At 47.4% G+C, this 24,859-nt stretch overlaps 1 protein-coding gene across 3 annotated transcripts in view; it reads left to right on the top strand.

Annotated features, from left to right (window-relative positions):
• Positions 1–23,963, top strand: part of TTYH3 (tweety family member 3) — a 74,034-nt gene extending 50,071 nt beyond the window's left edge. The window contains exons 8-15 of one of the 3 annotated variants that reach the window (XM_084216712.1): positions 5,392–5,447; positions 6,683–6,775; positions 6,894–6,986; positions 7,706–7,842; positions 9,711–9,887; positions 10,782–10,857; positions 12,928–13,029; positions 18,286–23,963. In XM_084216712.1, the coding sequence (XP_084072838.1) occupies positions 5,392–5,447; positions 6,683–6,775; positions 6,894–6,986; positions 7,706–7,842; positions 9,711–9,887; positions 10,782–10,857; positions 12,928–13,008 (713 nt within the window). In that variant the 3' untranslated portion in view covers positions 13,009–13,029; positions 18,286–23,963. The remainder of the gene's footprint in view (positions 1–5,391; positions 5,448–6,682; positions 6,776–6,893; positions 6,987–7,705; positions 7,843–9,710; positions 9,888–10,781; positions 10,858–12,927; positions 13,030–18,285) is intronic. The other 2 variants (XM_084216713.1, XM_084216714.1) reach the window with 2 other exon arrangements.
• The last annotated feature ends 896 nt before the right edge of the window (positions 23,964–24,859 follow it).

Here is a 24,859-nt window from a genome sequence, read left to right on the forward strand (position 1 = left end):
AACTTGTGGAGCTCTGGAACAACAGCATTCTGCTCAGAAGTGTGCATGTATGCATCAGAACCACCTTCAGAACCTTTCTCCTGCCTTCACCTTTAGGTGAAATAACTGATAAGATGAAATAACAGAAGTCCCCAGATTATTTTGCTTTAAATGTAGCATTCTTGAGGATCATTGGGAGGCTCACAGGCAGTGCAGGGCTGACATTCCATCCCTCCTCCTGCATTCCCCAGCAGGGACAGCTGGCTCCCCCAGGGAATACAGGCTCTGCTCCTGCAGCACCACCGTGGAACAGTTGTTAGAGCTCCAGAAATAACAGTGAATGGCTCTGAGGGAAATGGTGAGGGGCAGGAATGGCAGGTGCTGCCACAGGCCTGGCTTGGAAGGGTGGCCCCTCCATGGGGCTGAGTGTGTCAGGGATGCCTCAGGTTCAGCTTTTCTATTTTTCACGTTCTGTGCTGCTGTAGTGTGTGGGTCTGGGCTTCATATCAGGGGATGGTGAGCTCTCTGCACAGAGTAGGGAGGCAAAACAATTCCTGCTCCAGCTGGGGACCAAGGACAAATGGTCTAAATTTCAGGCCCAAGAGCACAAACAACGTGAACTAAAGGGAGAAAAACAAGAAGGGTGGACTTCATTGCCTAAAGCTGGAATTGGACAATGAACTGCAAGGTGCAAATGGAGCAGAACTGATCCCAGGGAGAGACCCCATGACTGGTTGTCCATTTTGGGACCATTTTGGTTCATCTTGGGTGCAGCCCTGGCTGGGCTCTTGTGCTACCCAAGGTGGATCCACCGAGGATATCTTTTTAATAAATCCCTACTTTATTCTTTAACTCCATCTAGACTCTGTTCTAGGTCAGCCTTCACAAGGCATCATCAGCTCCTGCTGCCAAGTACCCTGGAGCACCTTTTCCTTTCTCCAAAAGAAATCTGTCCAACTTCTGAGCCAGGCAGCTGGTTGGGAGATGACTGAGTCTTCTGTCTTCCCACGTGGGTTTTCACTGCTGTGTCATAGTTATGGAAATAGCTCTTGGTCCCCAATGTTGATATCTCCCCGTGCATTTGAGCAGGAAGGAAAATGATGACATGAGGACTGCAGTCTGGCAATAACACTTTAATCCCAAGAAAACCTCTTTAAAAGTCTGGGATAAGTGTTAGTATCCCTTGGCTGCAAATTGTAGCAGCTGCTTTGTGGTCAGCTGAGCCTGAGGTAGGAGAGTGAGGAGCTCCAGGAGACAGGGACAGGCAGCTGGACATCCATGCTTCCTCTCAGAGGAAGAGGCCCTGTTTGAAAGCCCCTGGTGCTGGTGCTTTGTGCTCTCTGGGTTGCTGTCTCTGCTTTTTGGATGGTATTCTCCAGCTTTAACAGCAGTGTAGACACACTAGAAGAGGTATAGACACACTAAAAGAGGTGTAGACTCACTGAAAGAGGTATAGATGCACTAGAAGGGAGTGTGGGTCGCTGCAGGGGCTCAGGTAGGTCAGGAGGAAGAATCCATGGGGAGTTATCACAGGAATCATATTTGCTGTGAGAATCACTTCAGCTGAAGCTGGCCTGAGAGTCTTGCTGAGGTATCTGCTTCTGGCCAGGGCTGGGTGCTGCCATCTAATTTTAAGGATATAAGAACCAACCAGTAATCCTAAGAAGTTTAGTAGTGCTGGGTCAATTTTTCTCTTCAATCACTACTTTTAGTTGCTGTTGTTACAAACCATGTACTCTAAGGTTCTCTGTGCTCTGACATTCAGACTGGGACTGAGTCATCAATATTTGCAATGTGTTTTTGCTGGTGGTGGTTGTAGTTTTCACAGAAAAATAACTGAGTTGAATACTGGGCAACTAGTATGTTAATATTCTTGTTTATGTATTAATTGCTGTTTTTAAATCTAAGTGGAATTAATGGAGCTGAGAATAATCTGATTAAGTGCATTATTACTGTCATGTTTGTAGCTAGAGAAGAGATGTTCTTGTTTTGCAGATTAAATGTGCTGTATTAAAAAATAATGGGGGGAGAAAAGGGAGGCAACGAACTTTAATGCAGGTTTTTGGGAGAAGCAAACACTTAAATAATTTTGCAGAAGAGGCTGATGTATGTGCCTAACTCACCCTGTATTCATTAACTGAGATAAAGCCAATGGAATTGAACAGTGCCTGTATAATCAACTCCTGCTGCTAGTAAAAAGACTTGGTGCAGCCAAGATGTTCATTTTCAAAGCAGGAGGCCGTCTTCTAGTCCCATTCTTTTTCACTGATATTATGTTATTATCAGATGACTTGTGGCATAAAATTAACTAAAAAGGCCCAATCTGTCTAAACAACAGGAGGAGCTTTCTCCACATTCTCTTCCCGGAAATCTGCAGGGTGAACAGGCACTCCCTTCATCTGAGGGAGCTGAGAGCCTCAGGGGGTGGGTAATGGAGCCTTTCAGCTGTGCTCCAGCCTGGATGCTGGGGCTGAGCTGCTCAGGTGGGAGCAGGAAGGGTCCTTGTCATGCCCACCCTCCCAACTGGGCTCCCAGTGGTGCAGGGCTGGATCAGCCTAAGGACTGACACCATCAGCACCTCTGCTCCCTCTCCAGAAGTGAGACCAGGACAGAGCCTCAGCTGGGGCAGGGGGGTCTGCACAGTCACTGCCTGAGCCCAGGGTAACTGGGCTCCTTCCCTGCAGGACAGAGTTTGCCCCAAGAAGGGCTCCCCAGAGTCCTGCTGAGCTGATGTTGGCATTGAGGAGCTGTTTTCCTGCCTGCTGCTGGTGGACTCCTGATTAGCAGAAAGCTTTGAGTGGAGGGTAAAGGGGAGAGTTGCAGGCTCTTTGCTTTTACCACTATGAGAATAGGATGTCTCAGAGAAATTAACTGTTGTGCACATGCCTCCTTTTGCTGTCAGACTGGTGTCTTGGGCAAACAAAACTCCTGGTGGAGAACCTTGCCTGGGCAAGGAGCTCCAGCCAAAAGAGCTGCCTTGCTTTGACACCACAGGTGCTGTCTCTGATGATTGAACCCTCAGAGACAGCCTCATCTGGGTGTATGGCTAAAATGAGCCCTGCTAAGAGAATGTTCAATTAGAGATGAAGAAGAGCTGGGAAAAGCTGTTCTAGGTGTGAGGATTTTTTTTTTTTGCTAGGATCTTTTTTTCTCATTGCTCTCTCCAGACCTCACTGCCTTTTGGCAGGTGCATAATACCATTTTTGCATTTTGGCTGGGCTTTGAAATGAGTAGTATGTCTCCATGGTTGCAGAAGCAGTAAGTTGTTCTAGCAGCTGAAGCTGTCTTTAGTAGGATGCTCTTCTTTCCTTTCTAGGAAAAACAGATTTTGCAAAAATAAATCATTTTAGGTAGTTTCCCTTCCTTGCCTTCTGCTCCCACAATGCCTGTGCACCAGGAGTGAGTCAGGAGGATTGCTGCTAGCTACAGCAGGCATGGGCAGCTACAGATGTGACCCTGCCCAACCCTTCTGCTGTGAACTAGATTGCCTAAGGGCCAGCCTCAAAACTCAGATCAACCTTTAGGAATTTTCCTTGAGAGGAAAATGCGCCAGAAAGATAATTATAGAAAGAAATTGCCTGGAGCAGTTAGCAAAGTGCAAAGGATGGATTAGTGCAGCTGCTTTCTGGCTAGAAGTGGGAGATTTGGTGATGTACAGGATAGCCTCTGTCAGGTTTAAAACAGGTGAAGGTGCCTCGTGCTCCTTCCTCTTTTCCTGGTGGCATGGAGGCAGGGGACATCTCTTAATTTCCAGGCTTTGCAGTACAGCTTCTCTGCCTGTCGTAGCCATAGATTTAAAGCACCACAGCCTGGGTTCAGTGCAGGGCAAAGCTGCTCCTGATGGCTGAGCCATTTTGGGAAGCACGTTTTATGTAGAGTGTCACACTTGTCAGCAGCAAAGCCAGCGCTCCCACAGTGAATCCTCGCTGATCCTGCCTTCCAGGGTGAAGCAAGGCAAGCATTTATTTCACTGTACTGCTTTTTGCTGCACATGTAACCAGCAATCTTTATCCTGAGCTTACAAGCTGCAAACTGTGATATCAGGAGCTCTCATCTCTAATCTGCCCACCAGGGACGATCCAGAAGGCCCTCAAGAAACATTTCTAGAGCTCTGCATTAGCAGTTTGTCATGCAATTTATTGCACTTAAAAAGGCATTGTAAACTTGATACCACCGTGGGAGCTTAGGAGAAACTTGTAGTGGTTTGTTGGTTTAAAATAAATAGGTGACAAGATCACAGCTCCTTTGGGTCACCATGTGTGGGTTGCTGTTCTCTCAGTGCAGGTGTGTTTTAGTCCACTTTCACAGAGCCATTGTGTGTGATTTACGAGCCAGGGAGGAGCAGCCCTTTCCTTGGCCCAGTGCTTGTGGACAGTCACTTCTGCGGTCTGCCCAAAGTGAGGCACAAAGCAGCTCTTGCTGCCCTCCTGTCTGCCCACAATTTGCTAATTGCTGTTTAGAGGCTTGGCTGGGGAGGTGTAAGCTGTCCCAGAGACAGAGTCAGTGGGAGGGGGATGGAGCAGCTGGCAGGAGCTGCCCCAGAGCAGGCTGATGAATTATAAATAACAGCTGTCAGGTTGCATTGCCAGCACCCAGGGGCTGACAGGCTGTGCTGTAGCACTCTGTCTCCAGCGGGCTGCCTTGCCCAAAGGTGCATGCAATATTTATGGCAAGCATGGCAGAGTCAGGATACAGGCAGGTCTGCTTCCTTCACAGCTCTGCTTGCTTCTGGTTGTGCCTTTGACTGATTTCTGAGTTGGGACTCATCAGAATAGCTGTGCAGCCTGGAATATGCTTTACTGAAAGGCACAGACAGAGGATTAAAAAGAGCAGAGGAAAAGATGCTGGTGGAGGGGGGAATGCAGAGGGTTTGTGTGTTTTAGGGCTTTTGTAGTCTTTACCATGCCAACATCACCCTTGATTTTGCTAAGCTGGCATGCTCATATTCATCTGGAGAGGAACTGTAAATGTTTGAGGAACAATCTAAAGGTATTTGGATGATCAGGTCTTTCAGAGCTTCCTTCCTTGATAACATTATTGAGGATGGCAGGGGAAAGCCTGGTATTTGTAATTTGTGTGTGCTGGCAGCTGATGTAGTGCTGCAGAGGGCTCATGAGGGCACCAGGCTGGTGTGAATGAAGAGGAACACAGCTGTGTGTTCAAGCCTGGAAACAAATGATGTTGTTAGCAGGGCACAGTAACAATCTCATCTGGAGTTTATGAGAGTGTCTGCCCTGTACTGAAGTTGCACTTGCCCTAGACCGATGACTTGTCTTAGGTTTATGTGATGGATAGTGCCAACTTCTGAATAAAACTTCCTCTGTGCTCCATCTAACTTTGAGTGGAGCAGAGCCACACTGCAAAGCTGGGGTGATGTTTCTGGCCTGACTTTCTCCTTTTGTGTCTTCCCAGAGACCCTCCGCTATTACATGACCTGCAGTGCTGGGTACCCCAACCCCTTCCAGCAGGTGAGTGTGAGCACCCCAGCTCCTTCCACCCCTGGGTCTCCTCACCCTGCAGGGTGCAGGGGGAGCCACTTACAGGGTGTTTGCTTTAGGGAGTGCTCTGGCTGTTGGTAAAGCTTTGACAGCTGCTTCCCAGCTGTGCAGGAGGTGGCACTGTGATTTAGGGAGGAGTTTTTTCCAACTTCATCACCACCTGGTCCAGGACAGCCCTTAGAAGGGCCTGTGTGTAATGTGGGGAGAGCCATGGCTTTGTTGGTGGTACTTCTGTTTACAAGGCGCTTGTCTAAAGAGCAGCAATGTGGAGACACAGCACCACAATTAATGCCAGGTTGGGAAACTCTGTCATTCCTGCTTTGAATCTCTTCTTGAAGGTTCTTCTGGGATAAACTGTGGTAACAATCCACTCCCAAAATGCAGTTGCTTCTGTGGGTGAAGGAGCGCTTTCCACAGATGCCTCTTACAAACCTTTGAACATCTGAGGGATTTATCCTAAAGTATAAATGTGAGTCATTATTCTTTTGTGTGGGGGCAGAAGAAGAGCACCTGGGCCCATTCCAGACTTTGCTGTGTGCATCAGAGGCCAGAAGGGGCCCACACCACCCACCATTTGGCAGACACCAGCTGCTTCCCCGTTTATATTTAGGATTTTTTAAAAAATCTCGTCTTCCTCTGTTTCAAAGGGTGGGGTAAGAACACTTGGGGCTGTGGTTTGATGCACCTCTGCCATCTGTTGCATTTCTGGTTGCTCTGTGTACTCCCTGACATGCTATCGCATGTGAAATTCTCATGGTGCTTTAAAGGGATGTGAAGGCTGCACCCTAAAACAAACAACTTCCACTGTTAACATGATGTCTTTTTCATCCATCTGATGTAGTAAAAAAATCCAGCTGTGTTCTGTGGTGAGAACTTGAGTGCTTTGTGTCTTTCTCCTTCCCTTCTGTCCTAGAGCCAGCCCCAGCTGTGTGTACATTTTTTGTGTGTGTATTTTGTTCTTTGTTTGTGGGCTTGTGATTTTGGGATTTTTTTTCCTTTTGGTTCTTCCCTTCTCCTCTTCTCTCTGTCTGTACTTCTTCCAGTTTGCTAAAGGTCAAACTTAACCCTGTTGCAGCTGCACTTGGGACGTCTCTAACTAGTACCATTCATACAGATGATGCTTCAGTATCTGGGAAATAGGATTTCAGTCTTTTCCCAAGAGATCTGTTGGTTCATTGAAACATTGCATGTTTTGTGTTGAGCAGAAGCTGTCAGGAAGTCACAAGGCTTTGGTGGAAATGCAGGATGACGTGTCGGAGCTGATGAGGTCAGCGAGCAAGGAGCACCCCACCTCCAAGGTAACTCTCCTCAGGTTTGCTCTCCCTGTCCTTTGGGGCTTCCCTCAACTTTGTACAGAGCCCAGGACCAGCTCCTGCTAAGCATTCCCTCGCACTAAGCACTGGCCTGTTGTTGCAGGAGTATCTTACTCGGATCCAGGAGGTTTTGAACTCCACAGAGATCAACCTGCAGCAGCTGACAGCTTTGGTAGACTGTAGGAGTCTGCATTTGGTGAGTTTTGGAACTGGCCTTGAGCTAAGGAAGAGCAAAAGGAGCGTAGAGCCTGTGTTAGTTTGGAGCTCCAAACCTCTGGTGGAAGTTTACAACAGCTTTTTACTTATTGATTATAACAGAAAGGGGAATGAGAATTTGGGTCAAGTTAGCTTTGAGTTAAAGTTCAACACAGGAGGGCAGGTAACATGCCTTCATACATCTACAAGCTGCAGCCACAGAGGCCTTCAGGTTTTTTGTGTATAGCAAATAACTTGTTGCCTTTGCCATGGAGTGCAGAGCACGTGGAGCAGTGTAGCACAGCCTTGCTCTGTCCTCACTGCCCCTCTGAAGGCACAGACACAGACAGTTCATGCTTCTGTTCCTGGGCATGGCACACTGCGAGGGCGTTGGAAGGCTTAATGAAAAATATTGTATCTTCAGTTGGGTGGATAAATTTGCCTTGGCTGTTTATTTTTCCTCCTCTTAAAGTCTTACTGTGGGCGGTTGAAAATATTTCTATGTCTAAATCCAAGCTGGTCTTTGTGAGGGGAAACAAGGGTTAGATCATTTATGAAAAACACTTGAGTCCCTGAAATTAAAATAGGAATACGCTCTAGGAAAGGGAGTGTGATGTCTCGAAGTTGTTTCAGAGAGTGCAATCTGGAGAAGGGCTTTTGAGTAAGAGCTCAGTGCTAACTCTGCAGTGATCAGGAAACTCTGCTCCTTTCCCTCTGCAGGATTACATCCAGGCTCTGACAGGATTCTGCTATGATGGAGTGGAAGGCCTCATCTACCTGGTTCTCTTCTCCTTTGTCACAGCCCTCATGTTCAGTTCCATTGTCTGCAGCGTCCCACACACTTGGCAGCAGAAGAGGTACAGAGAGGGTTTAGATCCTGTAGCACTGGAGAGCTCTTTCCCAGCGAAGGCTGGCTGCTGGATTTGTGCCCATGAGCATATGGAGCTCATTCCCACATGATCCCAGGGGTGTGAGGGATGTGGCTTCATAAGCACAGGTCTAACAGGAAAAAAAAGGTTGTGTTTTGCTCTGGCTGTGGTTGATACTAACATCTGAACCTTATTGCACTGGAATACTCTGTGTGCAGAGCATTCAGTACACTGCAGGACTGTGAGTCAAGTCAGATGAATGATTATAGCTGTAACATAGAGGTAATGCTTGAACTATTGCTCTCTCTGTAAAATTCTTACTCTCTTACATTGTCTTGAGGCATTTGTTCTGCTGTGGGGAAGAGAACTGGAATGAGAAGCAGTTTACACTTGCCTTTGTAGCTTTGCTCATGCTGAGCTGACTGACTTGCATAGATAATGGAAAGCAGGAACTGTCTTGTTGTCAACAACATGGGCAGGTGAGGCACTTGCAAACTGGAACTGGTATTAATGAGGATAACCAGATGAATCACTAAGTCTTTAGCAAAAACCTCTGCTTCACTGACTGGCTGCTGCACCACAGGCATTGAGTTAAAATGGCATTGCGTTTTCTACCCTTGCAGAACAGCGAGACGCTGCAGCAAATTCTTTTCTGTGGCCTTTTTCTGGTCAAATAGAAGGCCCTCAACAGCAGGAAGCCAGAGCTGGTCCAGCCTGCAGTGCTCACAGAGAAGTGGCCTTAGGAAGTGTCAGAACAGCCCCTGAGACTATGGCTGGTTCCTCAGCTCTTCCACAGGCACTGCAGAGACCTTTCCACACAGAGCAGGGCAGCCTGTCTGTTGGAAGGAGAAAGGTTTGGTGGCATCTCCTGTGCTGCCTGCCCTGCCAACCCCAGCAGGCTCAGGCTGCTGCTGTGAGCTGAAGGGCTCCCTCTTGCACTCTGTGGAGCACCATTTGTCCCCCAGGCTCCCTCTGGGAAGTGGAGGATGTGGTGGTTTATTGCCTGTAAGGGACTGTGCAGGCTGCGATCCCTCGATCTTCAGTGCCACCGTGTGGTGCAGGAGCTGCAGGTGATGCTCGGGAGGTTCTAGTGGTGGCCATGCTGTGTAGAACCTTTCACTAGCTTCAAGCACAGATTAAATATATTTCAGACCATGGTGCTCCACCCCCTACTTAGGGAGGTAAAACTGCAGTGTGTGTTATGTAGGAGGGGCAAGAGAATACTCTGGGAAGGCAGAGGGAACCAGCTGGCAAACAGTTCTCTCCACTGATTTTAAATCCCGGCATTTTTGAGAAGATGAAGCCTTTACACACAAATTTTGCAACTTAATCTCTGTAAAGACTTCCGTGGTTTTGCCAGAAGCTGAAGCAGACCCCTTGCCACCAGAATGGGACTTCAGAGAAGTCCACAGAGGTTTATCCTTAAGAGCTCTTTGGACATGCCTACAGGAAATGGAAGGACAGAGATTGCAGTTTTGAAGGATGTTTCTGCATGGCACCACATCCCCACTGCCTCTCTTTTGTGTTGTCTGTGGGGTTTTTTAATGCTGTACATTTTGGGATGCGTATCCATCCTCTGGCTGTACAGCTGGGCAGTTGCACACCCTGCTGAGAAGCCTGTGGGGAGGCTGGAGGGGATCACACAGTGTGCACTTCCAGATGGGATCTGTGGGAGGGCTGAGTCACTGCGGTGTGGGCTGTGTTTCACGCCGCCACCCCGAGGCATCCCAAACGGGCACGAACGTGGAGGATGTGGAGGATGCCTGGGAGGTTCCTAGGATTGCCATGGTTTCCTGCGAACCCCACACGTGGGGTCACTCTAGGGTTCTAGGAGGAACTTTTTCTCCTTCTTGCAGAGGCTCAGATGATGATGGGGAAGAAGAATCAGCTGCTCAAGGGAGCAGGCAGACACACGATAATCTGTACAGAGTGCACATGCCCAGCCTCTATAGCTGTGGCAGTAGTTATGGCAGTGAGACCAGCATCCCTGCAGCAGCACACACAGTCAGCAATGCTCCCGTCACGGAGTACATGTGAGTATCCCCAGGGAAGCCTCTCCACAGGGCTCCCATCTCATCTCTGTTGGCTCCATTGCTGCAGGGTTGGCACTTCTGACCCAGAGGGAAAAAGCAGTGAAGGATTTTGTTTTCCGATTGGCATCTAATGGGAGAAGGGAATAGCTTGAGAGTGCTGCGCTAGGAGGAGTTTTGTTAGACAGCATACTCCAAAATGTGAACAGCTTTGTGCTCCAGGACTCAGGAAAATGTCTAAAGAAAAGAAGTAGGAAAGGATTGTCTGGGCTTCTTATTGCACAGTGATTCTGATCACCAGAAGACTTAATTGTTCACACAGAGCAGTCTTGCCAGAAGCCTCCCAAAAGACTGAGAGCCAAGAAAAAACCTGTGGGCTCTCTCTTTCTACAGTATTTGCTGTCACCTCTGACATCTGTTGCAGTTTTCAGCTACCTAGTCCAGGTGGGATCTTCAGAGCTTTCTCCAGAAGTGCCTAACCCTGATCACATTTGGACTATCATCAGGGCCCATCTTTTTTTTTGGGCAGCCACATCATTTTGTTTATCCCCTTAGACGTTGTCCTCATTTTATCTCCATTTCTGCCACTTGGCAGTTCCGATGCTGCAGGGAGGCAGATTTTCACAAGGCCCTATTTTTAAATCACTTGATGTGATTCATTGTGGGCCCTTCTGAGTAAGAATGTAAAAATAGTGCTCAATCTGAGGAAAATTATGATAGATTTATGCCCTTATCTGAAAAAGGGGATCCATCTGGCCTGTAAGAAAAGCATTGAAGGAGACTGACTTTGTACAGTAGTTCAGGGGGTGAGGATGCTCTGTCCTGTGTCCCCATCAGAGACCCTCCCCAGAGAAGCATGGCAAGTGCCCCGTTACCATGTGTGTCTTCCTTTCCTAGGAGCCAGAATGCAAATTTCCAGAACCCCCGTTGCGAGAATACCCCGCTCATTGGCCGGGAGTCCCCACCTCCCTCAGTAAGTCTCTCTTTACTGCTCTTTGCTTCAGCAGCTTTGGGGAATACACATTTGCCACTCCTGTGTACTCCCAAGGGAGCTGATTGTGCAGCCAAACACAGGATCTGGCCCATAAATGGCAGCAGCTTGAATAGACAAGCTGTGTCTCACCTGCCATGGAGAATAAAACCCTGCTGTGCTACTTTGGACATTGCACAAGAAAAGACTAAATGAAAATCAGTCAATTAACACTGGTAATCCTATGGGCCCAGTCCTGCCACTACTGAAGTGCATGAGTATCTTGATGGGTGACTTCAGCAGGATGATTCACTTGCATGCAGTGTTCTTGCTATCTGTGCCATTGGTTCCTCAGGTTTAAAAAGAAACTTGTTCAAACTGTAAATTCAGAGTTATTGCTGAACCTCTCTCCTTAATCTGCCCTAAAGAGATGGTAGGATGAAACCTGTATTATTTTTTTGTTGAGATTTTTTTTTTTAAATCTTTCTTTCACAACTGTTTTACTTTCTTTGAAATCTATTTTTGTATTTAATTTCCTATGGAGGAAAAAAAGAAACTTTCATGGAAGGTTTTGGTATTTGGAGTGGCCTGATAGCCATTTCTCTATGCTGGTTAAAACATGGGCTTGTCTTCGTGTCTGGGTAAGAGCTAAATGAATCTTGCCCTCCCTCACTGGATCCTGTAAGCCTGATTTACAGCAGAACCTGGAGAGCATGCCATCCCAATGCTCACTAACTTGGTGGTGTGATTACAGAGGATGAGTAGCAAAATGCCTAATGACCAACCAGTCTTCAGGTGTAGGTAAAGAAAACACACTCTGTGGTGCCTGGTTCAAATTGATGGGAAGGGGAGGAAGAGGAGGTTGGCGGATGAAGGAGTAGGAATTGTGGTGGAAATGAGGGCGTGCCATTCATGGTTTCACTTCAAGAGCACCAGTTCATCTTGCTGTAGAGGAGTAGAAATGTGCAGAGTTGATCCTCGTCTCTGTCCTTGGCCAGACCTCTTCCACCCTTCCCAAAGAGGTTTCCTGCCCCGCGCTCCGATCGCGAGCCCTGGTCGCGTTCTCCGCTCTCAGCAGAGCCCCTGACGTGCTGCCCTGCTGGTGTCTCCTGGGCCAGAAGGGCACTGTCCCTCTGCTACTGCCAGGGCACACGTTCCTTCCATGTCCTGCTTCCCCTTGCCCTACAGCTCTTCTGCTTCAGAGAAAGCAAATTCCCTTCCACGGGGCTGGAGTGAGGCGAGAAGTTCCCTGGTTCTTCAGTAGCTGTTTGTGTCAATACCCTGAGTGGGAATCTGAGTCCTGGTGCCTTAGGCTGGGGTTTGGGAGTAGATGAAGGGTTTGTTTTTTTTTCTTCAGAGTGATTTGAGTTGGCAGCCATCAGTGTGGGCTGTGGGGAAGTGCAGGAGCTGGGGAGGATGAGGGAGCAGCACTGCACCCATAGAAAAGGGAGCTTCTCCCCAGATGAGAGAAGGAACCAGGCTATAGGGTAAATGGGTTTTCCTGGAGGAATGTAGTAGACAGGCAGTGGAGAGGAGGAAAATGCTTTCTATTCTCATATTGGCAGGCAACAGGGAAAGGCTTTTCTGGGATTTTTGTATTTGCAGCTCTCCGTAGCAGGTGGCTGAGACCGAACTGAGGCAGAAGGAATGGTGACTTTTCATAGCAAATAGTCTGTGGGAGGAGAGAGACAAAAAGGGAATACCAATGCACACATCCCTGCCTCCTTTTGGGAGGGAGGAGAGGGAGATAACCATCCAAGTAGGTTATGTCCAGTGGGCAGACAGGGCTGACCTATTCCATTTAGCTTTCTGTGAACAGATGGTGAAAACCAAAATGTGATGATCCTGCTGCATTGTTTGTCCGTTACTTTTCCTGGCTTTTTGTTCGTTTGTTTGTGTTTTTCCTTCTCTCATTCCTTCTGATTTCTCCTTCTTGCCACAGGGATATCCCCTTAGGGTGGTAGAGCCCACCTTGTCGCTGGCACACACCAGGGTTTCACTTGCTTGCACTGTGTTTTTCATGCACGTTGAGGCTGCACTCTCTTTTTCTCTCTCTTTCTTGCGTCATCACAGTTGTATTTGGCTGCCATGGACAGTAGCAGCCATATGAGCTGGCAGCTTAAACCCTCGGACAGTGCACGGACATACTGGTAACAGCGCCCGCAGATGGAACAGGTACTGCAACCAAGGTCCCTCCTGCTCAACCCCCTCTCCACTCCCAACCGCTCCCTTCATCCCTGCACTCTTTATCCCAGGCCAGTGCCTTTTATTTCTTCACATTCCTTCCCTCTGCACCTCCCACCCCATCCCCTCCTGCCAAGGGTGAAAGTGAAAATCCGTTTTGGCTCTGGTGCAGACTCGAGGAGCGGTTCTCGACCTTCTGGAGGCTCCTGGTGCGCCTTGTGAGGGTTACAGGCACCCGTGCCTCACAAAAGCCACCTCACAGCAGCTTCAGCTTGGATCCCACACTTCAGGACAGCTCGAACACCGAGTGCTGAGCGCTGCTCAAATGTAGGAATAACCTTGCACTTCAAAAGCGACACAGAAGTTCTGCCATCGCAAGAAGCCACTCTCTAGGAGTAAAGAGAACCAATCTAGCAGCACTTCAGCCAGGAATGGTTGTCTTAATTCAGCTTTTGGCTCTCCTTGAGCCCTGCTGCTGTTCTACTTGCCCTTAGTAGTAACACCCAAAACCATCAATACTAACCTGCCACAACCTTGTAGCTCATTTGTAGGAGTTTTAATTTTAAACTGTCCTGAAGAGTTACTCAATTGCCTGTCAGATCTGTGGGCAGCTTTTCCTTTTATCCTCACCTTAAAAGTCAGAAAGGAGCAAATTTTTTTTAAAAAAGCTTCCTTAAGGGTCCAGATATAATCACTAAGATCTGTTTCATTCTGTTTCAAAACCTTCTACTGTTTTGTTTGTTCTGTGTGCGTCCAAACCATCCCATCCATGTCCCACAGACTCTGTGAGCAGGGCCCTCCTAGTACCATTTCACTGTCTGCATTCCTCATGGGCTGCAGCTGCTGGTGCTCTCCAAGACAGCCAATGTTTCCTCCCTCATGACAAAGAAAGAGGAGGTGGTCTGCATTTCTGGGGGCTATTAGCTTGCTTAAATTCAGGGTATGATTAGGACTACCAGACAACTCAGGTGGTGTGAAGGACAGTGCTTCTTCAAGGGAGCTACACAGTGCCAGGAAGGGGCTGGTTCCAGTGGGAGCAGGGAGCCCATTGCTTTTGGCTGTCATATCTTCCCAGAAATACATGTCCATAAAGCTGCTGCTGTTCCTTCTTCTCTGCTTCTTCTTCTTCTTGGCACTTCTCTCAGCCTTGCACTGGATTCCTTTCTGTTCTGTTGGTGCTTGCTCTGCATCCCTGCTGCTCCTTGCTCCCTGCCTGCCTGCCTGGGGAGGGGCTGGATGGGGTCTCTTGATGCCTCTGCCGTGGTGCATGAATGCAAACAACCTTGTCTGAAGCATGGTGCCAGCACCCTTGAAAGGCTCCCAGCTTTCTCCAGTCTTAAGTCTTGCTAAGACTGCTCCTGGGCCTCAGCTTGTGGTGGGTTTTCTGCTTTGCTGTTCCTGTAGGTGGTATTGTAGCAATGTTAGATGGATCTGTTCCATGAAATAAAATATTGGTGAGGGTGGGGAAATTCTAGGGCCTTCATTCTAGACTTGAATAGCTGGAGCATGACCTGATCCCAGCCTGCACTGTCTTCTGTTTATCTATGGTCCCACCTGAGCTTCATGTGGCTGGCTGAAGGGCTATGGAAAAGGCACTGCATTCCTTCCAGGGCTTTAAAAACAAACAAAACCAACAGAAGCTCTGTTCTTTTGACTTGAAAGACTTAAGTCCCTTTGAATTCAGAACCCACTGGCTCGAATTAGCTGTTTCCCTGCATCTTGTACCTCCCGTACATAATAACACCAAACCCTCTGTGTTTACTGTGCTCTAGCTGTTTGAGATCAACCTTTCAGAACTTGAATCCAGAAGCTTTGGTCTTTATTGCATTACCTGAACAGCTCTGGCAGGAAATCAAAGTCAGGGTAGCTCAAGAGAAATTCACGTGGGTTTTTAACCACGAATAGTAAATGGTTTGTACTCAGTCATGGTTTCATATGGTAAGTGGTCTTTCAGCATAGCTTAGTTAGCTGTGAAGTACTCATGGATTTCACAGGAGTCAGTAGAATTTATGGCCTCTAAAACAAACTGATCATTCCTTAAAATTAGGGTTTTTTTGCAGCCAATGATTCCTTTGTGCCCAGGCTATGTGTGTTAAGTGCCTAACTAGTATGTGCTGGCAAACCACACCTGTGAAAGCTTATACCCTCCACAAGGCTGAATGTGAAGCAGAGACTTTTATTTTCTTTGGAGAAATACAAAAATAACCCTGTGTGCAATCAGCTGTGTTTGTTGGAGCTGGCTGGTAAGTGACTGAGAGCTGAATAGCACAGGCCACCAGCAGGAATGGTAACAAGAACTCTTTCAGGTGCCCTTCTTGGGGAAGCTGACAGTGAGGTGGAGGTATGGGGTGAAACTTGTCCTCTGTGCTGTTTTTGAAAGGGTAAATGAGGGTGTGTAGGCACATGGGTACTTCCAGTGAGCGTGCTGGAAGAATGACTGAATTGTGCATTCTTTAACCTTCTATGAAAGCTCCTCTTTAAAGGAAACTAAATGCAACTGTGAACCTGACAGCTGTGGGCCTCAGAGTGGAGTCCAAGCCCTCCTTGGTCTGAATTGTGCTCAGGCTTTCTGTCTTTAGAATCACTTTTTAAAGGAGTTAAAGACATAGTGATTTTTTTTAAAAGCAACTAAAGACTTAATTGCGTTAACTCTGGGTAATATAGTTTGGTTTCATATCCAAAAATGGCAAGTATCTGCTGATACATCTTCATCTGCTGGCCTGTCCAGCTGTTGGGACCTGTGTGTTCCACAGCATCTTTCCTCTGCTTCCCAGCAGAGGATGCAGAGAAGGACTTGAGGAAGGGCTGCAGCATGTGGAGAAAGCAGCTGTACCTGGAGGGTGACCCAGAGCACGCTGACAGAGCTGTGCTGTGAGAGCTGCAGGGTGGAGTGTTGGCTCCCTGCTGCCAGGTTTCTGTCACACTTCCCATGGGCATTAAAAATACACTTAACAGAAAGAGGAACTGGTTCAGCCCAACTGGGAAGAGGTACAAAGGTGCAAAAATGCTCAGTTAAGGAGAGAACATCAGCCCTAACTCTGACTACTCTGAGTCTTGATTGTTCCTTGTGGTGGATTTGCAGGTAGGTTTGAATGTAAAATACCCTCTGCTTGACTCTCCAGATCTTGTGTTCCTGGTTACTTTGTTTTAGTGATGCTGAAACAACTGTGGGGTCTTTTTCTTTTTTGGAGGAAGGAGGGAATTCTTTTCCACTTCTCCCACCATGATAGGTGTACTGTGTGCATCTTTGAAATGCAATTCATCAAGTGGTCCCCTTGATTTTTATGCTTTAAAGAAAGTTTATATTGCATGTTGTGTGCTGAACCCATATGACTAATCCAGAAAGATGCACAATGACCTTCCATTATCTGAGATTATTTTTGTTTTCTAAGTACTTCTTACCAAACTTTAGCACCTGGAAAAGTTCTCTGTTCATACTCATCTCCTATCACGTGTCACTACAGAGAATGCAAATGGAAAATGAGCCCTCAAATGCATTTTTCCTTCTAAGGCTCTCTTCTTATCATGAGGCTAGGCTGGTAATTTCAGCATTGCACTACCTGAAATGTGCCCTAAAGTTCTTTGACTTCTAAACCTCTCTGAGCCTGTTGGGTTATTCTCCTATGTATTAATAACACCCTAAAGTTTATTTCTGAAACAGTAATCACATTTAATAAACTGTATAGATTATTGTCCTTAAAGTAGCTCAGCTTGCTATTTTCTATCTTTTGCCCTCTCACTGACAAAAAATACATCTTAGAAAGAACAGATGTACCCTTTGTCTTCTAAATATAGATGCCATTTCTGGGCCAGAGTTTTATATTAAGATCCATGTTCTGAAAAAAGTTTTCCAATTATGGAAGACACAAAAAGCTGAGTGTGCCAGTAAGCCACAGGTGTCTTCATCTTGTGCTGCTGGGATCAGCTCTGCCAGAGGAGCAGTTTCTCTCTTCTATTGTGCAGAGGTTCAACCCAGGTCAGTCTTTGAAGGAAAACTGATAAAATACTGTTAATTCTCCGAAAGCCCCTGTGGACAGCTGAGCTTTTGAGAGCCTAAAGATGCCTCATAATGTTCTTTCCCAGCGGGCAACATAAATCATACCTGCTGGTGTGGAACTGCCTTTCAGTTGTCTCTGCCAGCTTAACTGGCTATTTTATGTGGTTTGGTTTAAGAGGTGATAAAAAGTCAGAATGCTGAAGAGCACTCTTGGGAAGTAAGCTGTGGATATTATAGAATTATTCAGGCTCCAGAGGGTATAAAAAGAGGAATGAAATGTCTGTCCTCATTGCTTGGTTGTTAATATTGTGGTAGCAGAACCCAGAAGGTATCAAACACATTGGCATAAAGAGGCAAAGTTCTGTTCTTACTGCTGGATTTTATTCACGTGTTTTTCAGCTCATTATTCAAAGCTGAATGATACATGTTACCTCAGTAGCTTCTGGGAGCTGTTTTGGATTACCTTGCACAGAATAAAAAAGAGAATGAGAACAGCACCACCACCTCCAAATCAAACTAACCTTCATCTTTATGACTTTGTCTTCTCACCCCCACGCTGGAGTCTCATCTGCTGCTGCACAGTGCACAGCTTGGATCCCAAACCACAGTGGGCTGTCACCCACCTGATAGCTTGCTGATATCATCCTGTTTGATGGCAGCCTGTTTCCAGCCTGATAGGGTCTGTTCTTTCTTGGGCATAAATCATTTATTCTTCACTTTTCTTTCAAGCTCCCCATCTGTGGCACGTGCAGTCTTCTGATGCCCTCATTGCTGTAAAATACAATGTGAAGATGCAGTGAGCACCCATTTTCTTTTCAACCTCCTTTTCTGGCATGGTTGAAAGCAGTAACATCACTGAGAGAGGATGAAAACGTGGGGTGGGCTTTTACATCTGCATCATTCCCATTTCCCTCTCTTCTCCCAAACAAACATATGTCATGTTTTGACTTAGTGACTATTGGATTTCCTTCTCTAGAGAGCTTGGGTAAATCATCAGCACATCTGCACTGAGCTGGCCAGCACCCCTGCAGCAGACTGGCAGAATGTTACTCAGAGTGAACTCTGCAGTGACTGGTGAAACTTTCCTCTTAAGACTGAGTCAGCAGCTCCTTGAGATGCTTGCTGTAAACACACACCATGCTATGCTGAGAAGTGGTAGAAATCTGTGGTTCCGTCGTGACATTAGTCATTCTGACTTAACTTTCTGTTTGTTTGTTCTGTTTTTTTTGTCTTGTCTTTTCTTTCTCCAGTACACCTCCAGCATGAGAGCCAAATACCTCGCCACCAACCAACCTCGTCCAGATGCTGGCAGTGTGCATTAAAATGAAAAAGCAAAAGCAAAAAGCAAAAAAAAAACAAAAACAAAAAACAAAACCCACACGTGCAGTCAGACTAAACAATGTGCCAACTGCTGTGCCCCTGTGCTGTCCTTGTAGAACAATCCTGCTCTTCTGCCCAAAATCTAGTGCAGCTCCTTCTGTTTCTCCAGTCCAGACCACCCTTCCAACCTGGTACCTGGCCACTGAGTGGAAGCTCCTTTTGAATTTAAGCCTTCACCCTGTAGTACAAGAGAGCAAACGTGTGCTGGCCAGCAGCTGACAGCACCTGGGCAGGAACCTGGGCCCCCAGCCCATGGGCCAGCTCACCAGAGCAGCCTGGCAGGAACAAGGGGTGAATATCTTCTGCCCCCTTCTTCCCCCCTTCTGTTCCAAGAGGGACTTGGGGAAAGATGGTGGTAGCTCTTTTTCACCTCTGCAGTGGGACCAGCAGCCTGTCAGACGCTGAAGAAGCGGCTCTGGGTGCCTGTGGCTGGTGTGCAGCGAGGGAATGCTGGGGAGTACACAGCTCAGCATCTGGTGGGAATCCTCTGGTGAGGGAGGAGGGAGCTCCTGCCTCAGGGTGTCACTGCATATCCACTGGAATTTGCTCCAGAAGAGCAAACCATTTCACTACCCTGCTTAACTGGTTTTTATTTTTTTTAAGTCCATTAAGAAAATGCCTTTTTCTTTCCCTCTAAATCTAGCATGTGAATTCTTGAGAAGGAGCAGGGGGGCCCAGCACCAGTCAGATTCCCTGTCCACTGCTCTGGAGCTGACCTCTCTGCTCCACCAGGGAAGCCCGGGTATTTGCAGATGGCATTCTGGGTGCTGCCTTTCCTAGGCTGACACGGATCAAACAGGAGCCAGCCACTCACTTGGTGCCAAATTTTTCCAGGGAAAGACTTTTAAGACTTTATGGGAGGTATTTTTGCACTAAAGAGTTTTGGCTCTCTGATGCTAGATCTTATGGGACAGTCAGCTTGTGAAAGCAAGAGAAACTGGAAGCACCAATGGATTTACAGCAAATGCAAGCTCTCCACGTGGGAATGACCTGTGAACTCTGCTGGACTTTCTTTTTTCCCTTTTTTATAAACCGTAATCTACAGCACAGGGTTGCTGAAATGGCATTGAAGGAGGTTTTTGGAGCCTCACTCCTAACAAACTCACAGGACTGTCGGTGTATCTTCTGTGTTTAGAGTCCGAAACCCTCGACAACATTGTGACTGTCAGAACAGATTTATATTTTATTCTATTTTGTTCAGTTTTCAAAGGCACATTGCTAACCACTATCTGACCATACTAATGCACATGTAAGGCATTTTCTAGACATGAGGCAGAACAAGGCTTGCAAAGGGGCAGCTGGGTGCCTGCAGAGGGCAACATCCTTCACTGGTGCTGTACTTCCCACTGAAGAGCAGTGCTCCAAAGGGCACTGGCAGCTTCCTGCTGGAAGAGGAGACTGCCTCTTGGGAGGTGCTGTCAACTACTGCCCTTTCACTAGGGTAACTATAATGTTCCTTTTTGTCTTTTTACCTCTTAGAAGGGGCATCTTAGCGGAGCTGCTGAGTGTTTTATTAAATAACTGGTAGAGGAAATTGAGTGGGAAACACCTCTCAAACTGGAGTGGAGCCCTTGGCAGAGGCAGTTCATTGTCACCTCAGTGATGTCCAGACTGATGTGCGTTTACCCCACGTTTTCAGCTTGGGGCACAGAATTACCAACCTGCCTTTACTCAAGTCAGTTGCCTTCTTGCAGTGAGGTGGGAACTGCTCCTGGCAGGCAGCTAAACAGGCTGGAGGGATCTGCTGGGAAATGGTACCAGCTCTGTGGCACAGCAAGCTTTGAGACTCCTCTTAAGATAGAAACCACTACTAAACTGCAAGGCCAGCTGTTACCATTGGAAGGAGTGTGAGACAGGGAGGAGGCATCACCACACAGACAGGAGGAGAAGGGTTTGGAATAAACTTCACACTTCACCATAAATCTCTGGAAGCAGGATGTTCTTGCTCAGGACTGAGTATGCCCTTTCAGACACATTGGATGGGCTTCACACTGAAACATTACCTCTGTTTTATCAAATAACAAGGGCAGGGAATCTTGGTCACAGGTGGCATGGAGGGACACTGTGGCTCACGAGCCCCAGGGCTTCCATCCTGTCTGAGAGCCTACCAGGAGCTCTGGGTGTGCAGGGTGTGGTGAGGTGATCTTGCAGGGCCCCGAGCACCCAACTGTTCTCTGGACGAACCCCAACATTTCCTTCCTTCTGAAGAAAGAATCAAGAGCCATATAATCCTTATTAAGACTGAGTTGTTCTGCCATCATCCCTCCATGCAAGGATGTGCTCCGATTGCTACTCACATTATCCATTTTAGGGGAGCTGCCCTGAAATCTGTGGGCCAGTCCTACTGGTGGAAGGCAAGTGTTTTGGAGGCTGGAGGGTGTGGGGAGCCCTGTGAAAACAAGTGCTTCTGGGTACCACCTTCTTTGTGCACAGACTGCGCCCTGAACCTGTGTGTGACTGCACTTGGGGCTGGGGCTGAGTTGTCACCGTGGCATTGTCTGTGCCACACAGGAATGGGAGTGAGCCTTTGTTTGCAGCATCTAACAGAGCAGCCACCTTGACCTGCTTCCTCCCAAGGTCTGGCCACTTCCAACACCCAGAACAACTTCTGACAGTGTTTGGGGCTCGCAGCAAGGCACAGCTGTGGAGATACGTGCTCTGTGACTTCAACATATAACTGGAAAGAATGTTATGGAGATAACATTTTGCTCTCTGGAGGCCAGCACAACGTGACTGCGGTGTGAGCAGTGTACCTGTGTCCAGCCAGCACTTCCTTTACTTGACATGGATATTGCACTTTTGTAAAGCATCCTGGAACTCTGCTGCCCCGCTGCATGCTGTGCAGAGCGCTGGATAGGAAACACAGACAAATGGGTTTCTTTTGGTTTATTATTATTATTGTTATTATTATTATTAATACTACTTTTTGGGGTTTTTTTTTCCTTTTTCTTTTTTGTTTTACTGGAACCTTGAGCAACAGTGTGGCATTTCTGCAGGCTGGTCTGAACGGATCTGCTGAAGAACAGATGGCCTTTGCCTATTCTTATGGCTGCGACATAATCAGTCTCATCCATACGGTCACATTCAGTCTGAGGAGGGGACTTTGAAAAGCCAAGACCTCCCAGACTCTGTGCCTCCCTCTCGGGTGAACAGCAGGTGCTATCTGGCAAAGACTCATCTGTTCTGGATGGCATTCATGGTTGAGGGAGTCCAAACTCTTCAAGCTGCAGGAGGTAAAGCTGTAGAGACTTCTCTCTCTTCCATCGTGTCTCTCTGTTTTTAATGTGACAAAACGCCGAGGCCATATCACTTGGTGTGTCCTAGCTGACATTACTGGACATTTCTCATGTTGCTGGTTGCTAGAAAAAGGGTCCAGAAGTTGGAGGAGCTGAGATTGGCCTCTGGACACCTCGCTGACTGCAGAGTGGACGGCAGCTTGTCCGGTGGAAGGTGACTGCATCGATGAAGACACTTCATGTTACTTTTTCAGAAGCACAAATGTGGTCATTGGCTTGTCTGGTTGGCTTGGTTTATTTCCACTGCATCATCATGTGTGAATGACACTTTCTTTTGGAACTGAGAACTCTTCCAAGCACACAAACATCTCCACAATGTGAAATGTAAATAGCATGTTGGACTCTTGTGTCCAGTGTTCAAGACTGCATTGTAATTGTAAAGGAAATCAAATCAAGACTTGGCTGTGAATTTCTTGTGCTGTCTTGGGAATTATAACTGTAGTGTTTGTATCCTGTATGTATTATTAAACTGAGTTCATTTTGTGTGCTGATAAAAGGGTTCAAGCTAAGATTTTTAGCGTGCATCCATGTATCCAAATGTGAAGGATGGAGTGCTCCCTTCCCCTCCTGTCCTTTTTAAGTTTTCTCCATTTGATAGGTGTTGATTTTCCGTGTACAGTCATCTCAGCCAAGATGCAAGGGATGTTCATTTGAGTGCTTTGAGGGGGACACAGTGCATGGGGTTTTGAGTGGTCCTAAGTCAGGATTTCCACAGCAGTTCCCTGAAACGACATGAAAAGTTTGGCCTTTCTGAGAGTTAAACCATTTCTCAGGGAGCTGCTCAGCCATTGCTCATGAGAGCTGTGGGTGCTGCAGGGTGGTGGGAGGCAGGAGTGGATGGGTGCCCCCAGATCAAGGTCCAGGAACCTGTGGGAGCCAGCCCAGGCTTCACTTCTGGTGCCCCCTTCTCTCTCTCCCAGCAGCCACTGAAATACCATTCTGAGCCCTTTGAAGAAGAGAGAAGTGTCTTGGCTTGTTGGTCGCTGCCACCCCCCCGGTCCCAGAGGAGATGAGGTGGGTGGGTTCCCCTGAGCTCGGGAGAGGAGCTGTCCTTGGACTGTTCCTGCCTGGGCTCCAAGCAGCAGCCAGGGTCTGCTCAGCCCAGCCAGTGTGTCAGTGCCACTCAATGTGTCAGTGCCACTCTGTGAACACCTCTGGCTGGGAGGGGACAGCCCTCCAGGGAGGTGCTGAGGTGCTCTGTCTCACGCCTTGAGACAGAGCCAAGGCTTGGTCTGTACCTCCTTTCACCTCCCTGTTCCAGAAATTGTGTGTGTGCTCTGGATGGCTTCCCTAGGCAGCCCAGGAGGCCCAGCAGGAGCCTGGGATGTTTTATAGCAGTTCCTAGATGGCTGATGAGTGGTTTGTGCTGTCAGGGGGGTGTGGGATCCCTGCCAAGCCGTGATGGTGAGTGTGCTGCCCAGCTGGGAGATGAGGGATGGGTTACTGGTGGCCTGGAGCTCCCAGGTGCTCACCCAGCCCCTGTGGCCGCATGAACAAAGTGGAACATAAATTGATGTACAACCAGAAAGTTCAAAATACTCCTTTCCTAAAGAGGATAACTGTAGCATGAAGCTCTTAGGTGCTCTGCATATTTGATACCACATTGCTCCTCACTATGCAATTCCCAACTCCTTCCTTCCTGTTCCTCCTCTAATCTCACACACCAAGACTTCTCCAGTGGCCTCTGCCCAGGAGGCTGCTGAAGTCCCAGAAAAGCCTCATTTCTTCCATTGTCCTCTGCCCTGGGTGCAGCTGCCCAGCTGTCACGTCGTGTGCCTCAGGTCCCTTGGTAATGGGAGGCCCCATGAGTTTTATTCACATCATTCAGAGGGAAGTTTATTTTCTTGGACACTGTGCACAGAAACCTAATGGTGAACATGTACCTGGCCTTTTTGTAACTTCTCTGTTTTGTTTGGTTTGTTTTTTTTTTCTTCTTAACCATAATGGTTGTATATCATACCACTTTATATACATATATAATATATAAATATATATAATTTTTTTTTAAACTTCGGACCTGCTAGTTTCTTTCAAGTGTTCCTGCACTTACCCAAAATGTTTTTAAATTGTGAAGATTAAAGAGGATTGAGCCCATTTTTGTATCTTTACTTTTAATTCTGTAGTTCTCTTGATTGTAACGTAGCTATTTTTTACTGTAACTTTTTGGTTTGCAAATACTAAACAAAAAAACCTAAATGTAATATCTGTGGTTTCTATTCAGCTTGGGTTTCATGTTTTAAAAATAAACGATTTAAAACCACTGTTCCTGGTTATTGATCTGTGTTTTGTCCCAGAGGGGGCGTGGGGCTGGGCTGGTGGCTGCAGTGGGGATGTCCTTGTGCCTGGGGCAGGAGATGCTGGAGCAGCCATGGGACACATCAGCCTGGGAGATGTTCTCCTGTGCCCAGTGAGTTTGAACCCTTTGAGACCCCTCTGCTGCTTTGATTATTCCCCACTGGAGCAGCAGGAAGGACGAGCGGTTCATTTCCACCAGCACAAGTACAAGAAATGTGGAAAAATATCCTGGGATGGTGCCCCCCCAGCTCAGCCCTGTCAGAGGTGTTCCTCTTTGGGAGAAGATGAAACTCAGCATGGGCTCACCTTGCTCAGTGCTGCCCCAGGGCATCGTGGGTTTCTCTTTAGTTCTGTTCGAGCATTTCTCTGATCACAGGCCCACCACCACATCACTATCACGCAGTGAACTGAAACCTTTACCTTCCTCTAACTTTCCTGATCTGTTTTCTGCCTGATCCTGCCAGCCAAAGGAGGCTCCTGCCCCCATCCTGTGCTATTCTTGCCCTGACCTCAGCCCCTCCCTTCCTAGGAGTGGGGATAAGCAATAATTTAACTTTGTCTTTCTAAATGCCATGGGGTTTTTTTAAATGCTGTGAGTAGGGCTGGAACCCACACCAGTGCCCACGAGTCCAGTTCAGAACCACAGAGGGCTCCTTGTTGTGACTTACCCCTCATGGCTGTGAATCCCAACAGACACCAGTTTTCCTCCCTTCACTAATAATTGACAAATGTGTCTCCCCTGTTGTTTTTTTATTTCCATCTAAAGGAGAAACCCACGTTTCCCATCTTCATCCCTGACCTGAGATGATTAAGTCTGCTCTCTAAAGCTCCAAAAGGGCTTGGAGCAGTCAAG

The sequence above is a fragment of the Fringilla coelebs genome (genome assembly GCF_963513975.1).
Source record: "Fringilla coelebs genome assembly, chromosome: 16".
Classification (NCBI taxonomy): domain Eukaryota; kingdom Metazoa; phylum Chordata; class Aves; order Passeriformes; family Fringillidae; genus Fringilla; species Fringilla coelebs.